This window comes from Cryptotermes secundus, unplaced genomic scaffold (genome assembly GCF_002891405.2).
Source record: "Cryptotermes secundus unplaced genomic scaffold, Csec_1.0 scaffold330, whole genome shotgun sequence".
NCBI lineage: Eukaryota > Metazoa > Arthropoda > Insecta > Blattodea > Kalotermitidae > Cryptotermes > Cryptotermes secundus.
Genome location: NW_019734317.1, coordinates 555,454 through 561,273, shown reverse-complemented (window position 1 = coordinate 561,273; position 5,820 = coordinate 555,454). Strand labels below are relative to the sequence as shown.

Below are 5,820 nucleotides of genomic sequence, written 5' to 3'. Positions count from 1 at the left end.
GAAATGTGGTGTTGGAGAAGGATGGAGAAGATCAGTTGGACCGATTATGTGAGAAATGAAGAAGTGTTAATTAGAGTCAGTGAGCAGAGGAATATCCTACACGAAATAAGAAAACGGAAGGCTAATTGGATTGGTCATGTTTTACGCAGAAACTGCCTTCTAAAAGAAGTTATTGAAGGGAAGACAGAGGGGTGGATAGAAGTGACAAGAATACGTAAGAAGATGCTGGATGACCTTGGGGACAGAAGAGGATACTGTCATTTGAAGGAGAAAGCTCTAGATCGCATTAAGTGGAGGAATTGTTTTGGAAGAGACTGTGGACCTGTCGTCTGACAGATTACTGATGATGATGATGATGATGATGATGATGTCAGTAGGTAGACTGCAGGCTTAAAAACGCAGGAAATTTTAGGGTGGTTACTGAATCATGAACTTGAAAGCATGTAGAGCGAAATGGGCGTGGCCTAATATAATATACTGACATGGCATATGTCTGGAGGGACCGAGAAAGCCACTGGAAACCTGACTCATAAGAGTCGGTGTCCCGTCCGAAATTTTAAGTCACCTCCCGGACAGAGGACAAGCGTAACCGCCCCACCCAAGTTCCTCCGCCGCGACAAGTGTATAGGCCTGACGTGAACGTAGCACAGAGAACTGGACGTGGTGTGTGGCCCACAGGTCGCGACAAAACTCGCAGAAGTGGCGAACAAGCCTGCAGGATGTTCAATTTGAGTTCCTATCTATCAAATGTGATTATGGGAAGTACTACCTACAGGCGTTTCGGAGGAATGAACTAACTCAGGCGACAAGCAGAGAGACTTTAACAAATTACACGGCGTCGCATACTGGGAGACAGCAATAAGACCCGCTCTGCAGAAAGAATTGTAATTCGTAAGTTGAAGGTTTTGCTCAGGCTGGTTATTTATTAAGATAGCATCAAAACATATTTACGCTCCCCGGTAAAATAATATTTTAAATAAATACGTGTATATATTATATTTACGCATGTGGAGAACTATAAACACAGGTGGGAAAGGGTTTTGTTTAATATTCGTCAAGGATATGAGCCTCTCGTAATCTTTGCCTATTTTCGGAGAAACAGTGTTGTTGAACAGCAACGAAAATTGGGGGGGGGGGGNGTTACCTGCACTGCTAAAGTACTCAGTACCGCTAAAGGAAGCGTATATTGGATAAAAATATGTTTTGTATCGCTCTACAGTTTTGCTAAAAACATTTCGCTCCGTTATTCAGAAACTTACGATCAAGATACGCACAGAAGATCTTTACGCAATGTGTCCTTTTATGTCTGTCCGATTTTAACCAAAATTGGAAAGTGTTGAGTGTCATGTTTCGTTAAACTCTATTCGGTTATGCTCGTTTTGCTTCGTTCAGGCAGCCGGACAGACGGACGTACCGAGCGATTCCAGCAGCGGCTCTTGTGAAGTTGCGCTCCCAGCACAAATCACTTGTGACACTGATGGTTGCCTGCCTCTGCGCATGACTTGCCATATTTTTGTTCTAGCCAGAAATTCCCATGTGCGTTTTCTTTGAAATCTGTTCACATGGCACCTGCATTATCGGGCTTAACTCATCAGCGTAGTGACCAGATCAGTGGGTGGGTGACCTAACAACAGGTGTTCGATTCCAGAAGGTGGTAGAGAGAGTTCTTTGCTTGATGTTAAACTCTCACAGCAGTGACTATGAAGACTACAAGCTTGTGGGATGTGACGCCGTGTGGTCCGGTAGAATTTCAGCGATGTTTCCGAGTATCATGGTGCCTTTAAGTTACGGCTAATATCTTGGCATATTTTCTGACTCTGAAGATGGAGGCAGTATGTTCCTCCGAAACGTCGGTGAACTTATGCCAGACTACATGGCGTTACATCCCAGACTGTAGTGATGCTGAGAGGTATTTCACTTCAAAATCGCGTCAAGACTGGCTCTGGGGCCCAAGCATCACACTCCCCCAGCGGTTACTAGTGGGGGGGGGGCTCTTTCCATGGGGATGAAGAGGTCGGAGTGTGATGTTCGCCATTCCCTACATCTCACGCTGAGATTAAGAATCTGTGGAGCTACAGTTACACTCCCCAGCTCATCTTCTTGGCGTGGTGCTTAATTAAGCACATGAACAACACTGTTATCTACTTCTTGCATGACTGTGAAATGTAACAAAAATGTTTTAACGCGAAGAGTGTATGTCCACTCTTGCTGAAGACTGACTCATTTATTTACACACACACCTTCATCTGCTTATATTATTTTACGTCACGTAGTCACGTGATAAGTAAATGATGAACTGGGTCTAGCGTCCAAGTGGACTCTCGTAGTAAATTTTAAGTAATGTTTCGGCACTGTTTGGAAACACTGAGGAAAATGTCGGAAACCCACAGTGACTTCAACATCAGAGGCTGTTGGCATGCCTGTGTCGCAGCTTCGTTTCTTCCTCTGAGCCCTCTGCTTGTTGACCATCTTTGGAGCCATTGAGGCCTCCTTTGATGGTGAAGGTGACGTAGTACCGCTTGTTGCGGTCCAGTCGCTCTGTGGGTAAGGAAATGACCTGCTTGTCCGACCCGTGGCTCAGCTCCAGCGTGACGGGCCGGGACGGATCAACGTAGCTCAGGGACCGAGGAACTGCAGATGAGTTGCGCCCAGTTCCCCTGGAGCTAGGGTCTATCCTGGGCAGGAAGCCAGAGCCCCTGGATGGTCCGGAGCGTCCACTCTTCGGTGCGTGATGATGGTTCAGCTTCGTTACTGCAACATATCGGACACGGCTTTTGAGTTGATTGGGATATCGTCAATCATTTAAAGAAATATGGATATAACAGCATGCAAAACAGCAGTAAAATGATCACTAAAACTATTGACGTATCCACTGCTAGGCAACGACTCGGTAAAAACATTCCCGCGAGGGTCAATGCGCGCAACAACAGGACGTCTATCGCCAGGCAAAGGATCAGCCAACACGTCTAAAACAATACGGGACGACAGAAGACGGTGTTTTCAGTGGAGTCCGCCCCGAGGCTAAATAACAGTATGTTCCAAGGGAACAGAGTTGTCAGAAGTTGAGAGAGTTCAGTTGAAGAAGAGTTGATTTGAGCGAGCTGTTATCAAGAACTGGGTCGACTTCTGGAGATGGCATTCCAAGGTGACTGAGAAGATTTGACAAGAAAGAAACAATGCCGTGCAAAGAAGACTTCATGTGTGATCTGAAGTGACAGTGAGACTTATAAATCCGTTGCCACGGTACGACTAGTAAAGACTGAGAACACTATTGCGTGTGTAAAGGGGAACTGTGCAGTGTGCGGATCAGCGATAGCGCGGTAATTGCCAGTACGAAGTGTTAATAAATCCAACCATCCAGTTCAAAGCCCATAAATCACGCGCAACGAACCCCTAAATCGTGACACTATTAAGAGAATGAGCCAGAAATTTAGCATACTGAGCGGTCACATCCAAAGCAGTATGACCTCTTGCGGAATCACTCACAAAAACAGACCGAAGAAGATATTCCTCTCAATTTCCGACCCTGTGACTTATCAAAAAAATATATAATTCTTGAAATTAGTTAAGGCCCGTGGTTCTGATGGCATTCCAAATTAAAGTTTCCGGCATCTTCCAAGAAGACCTCTTCTGCTTTTTAATACATTTAATCAATCACTTCTTTCGGCTTGGTCACTTCCCGGCACCTTGAAAGCAAGCAAAAATCATAACTCTTCCGAAACCCGGCAAAGACTCAAAATTTCCCCTAAATTTACGTCCTGTCAGCCTCTTGTCCACTACTAACTAACCAGTCTTATGGAGCTGAGCCCTTCTTGAGAAGCCGCAAGTCACGCAGCTACTCAAGAACTTCCCAGCATGTTATGGAACCCGAAGATTCATTGCCGTGTTTACAAGAGCCATCCACTGGGCCATATCCTGAGCCAGATCAATCCAATTAATGCCACTCCATCCTATTTCCCTAAGGTCGAGTTTATGTTATCCACCCACCTAACTCTTAGTCTTCCTAGTGATCTCTTTCCTTCTGGCTTTCCCACCAATAACCTATATATATTAATCTTCTCCCCATTCGTGCTACATACTCTGCCCATCTCATCCTCCTTGACTTGATCAGTCTAATTATATTTGGCGAACAGTACAAGTTATGAAGCTAGTTCTTTTGCAACTGTCATGAGAGTACTGCCCTATACAGACTTCTGACATTCCACGTACAAATCGCATGTTCAGTTTCCGTAACTTAGGTCGTTTATCCGAAAAATCCGTCCAAGTCTGACGTTCTCGTGACATTTCGTAACAAACTTATTTTTTACGGTGAGAAGTTGTTAGCACTGTGCCCAGTCCTACTATTTCAGAAGCTGATTTCACGAAGAATAAAAAAAAAATACACTGAGGAAATAAAATTAGCAAACGCAAGTCAGTTTGGCTTTCGAGCATACCACAGAACGACACTTCAATATATGAGTCTGGCGGACCACGTAACTCTAAATTTCAACAATAATATGTCGACGGCTGCTGTGTTCTTGGATATCGAGAAACCCTTCGACACAACACGGAACTCTAGCCTACTATATAAATTTTCAGAACTCCTAACATGTTATCCTGCTGAAATAAATTTACTTATAAACTTCTTCAGTACTTTCTTCGTATGTCTTGCATTTTTCAAGCTCTTTGGTAATTTTCGTTACTGAACAGCAGAAGATATTTTGAGCTGATGCCGGCACTTGCTCGTATACATTCTTGCATCTGCTAGGCCTAGTAATTTCCTGCCTCTTATTTGCGAGTACAGTGGAACCTTGCTTAACGAGCATAATTCATTCCAGAATCTTACTCGTAATGCGAAACACTCGTTAAGCGAAACAATTTTTCCCATATAAATTAATGTAAAATACGATAATGCGTTTCATGCCGAAAAAAATACTAAAAAAATATGTATAAGGTTTATTCAAAGAAAATTATATATATATATATATTATGAAGGAGCGTGAATCATCTTCATCTTTTCTTCTATGCGGAATGAACCAACCTGGAATGCGAATTCGATTTGCAGAAAAGAAAATCGAAATAATTAGTCTATTATTTATGATACATATCTAATTCTATTTTACTAGAAAGCTGTCTGGAGACATTTGTTTTTGCCGACGCTTCAAAATTTGGTGAAAATGCGACACAGCATTATCATTAAATAAATTTGTACCGGGCATAGCCACTGCCTTATTAGGGTGATGCTTCTCAATGTACGATGCAACAGTTTCCCATGCTTTCAGCATTTCTCTTATTGCGCCAGAAGATTGTTGCTTTGCTGTTACCTCCTCCTCCTCCTCTGACAAACTCTCCTCCACAACTTCTTGCTGTGAAACACAATGCAACTCCATAAGCTCTTCGGTGGTCAGCTCTTGACTGTGCTCTTCCACAAGCTCATCGATATCATTGTTATCCACCTCCAGCCCCATGATCTTGGCCAAAGACACAATCTCGTTGACTACAGGCTCCACAGGTACTATCTCAAACCCCTCAAAGTCACATTCGACAACGCTCTCCGGCCAGAGCTTCTTCCAAGCAGAAGCAAGGGTTCGCTTGGTAACCCCTTCCCACACCTTTACGATCATCTTGAGGCAGGCAACGATGTGGAAGTGATACGTATTTCCAAAACTCTCTGAGAGTGAGATTGGTCCCTTCAGTCAGCTCAAAACAACGCTCGAAGAGTGCTTTAGTGTACAGCTTCTTAAAGTTAGAAATAAGCTGCTGGTCCATAGGCTTGAGTAATGGAGTGGCACTGGGAGGCAGAAACTGGATCTTGATGAATTTAAATTCTTCAAGGAGGTC

General features: G+C 43.7%; 1 protein-coding gene across 4 annotated transcripts in view; it reads right to left on the bottom strand.

Annotated features, from left to right (window-relative positions):
• Nucleotides 1-1,206: 1,206 nt before the first annotated feature.
• LOC111868568 (protein phosphatase 1 regulatory subunit 12A) overlaps nucleotides 1,207-5,820 on the bottom strand; it is a 99,124-nt gene continuing 94,510 nt past the window's right edge. For all 4 annotated transcript variants that reach the window (XM_023859328.2, XM_023859327.2, XM_023859329.2 and 1 more), the window contains exon 13: nucleotides 1,207-2,751. In XM_023859328.2, the coding sequence (XP_023715096.1) occupies nucleotides 2,402-2,751 (350 nt within the window). In that variant the 3' untranslated portion in view covers nucleotides 1,207-2,401. The remainder of the gene's footprint in view (nucleotides 2,752-5,820) is intronic.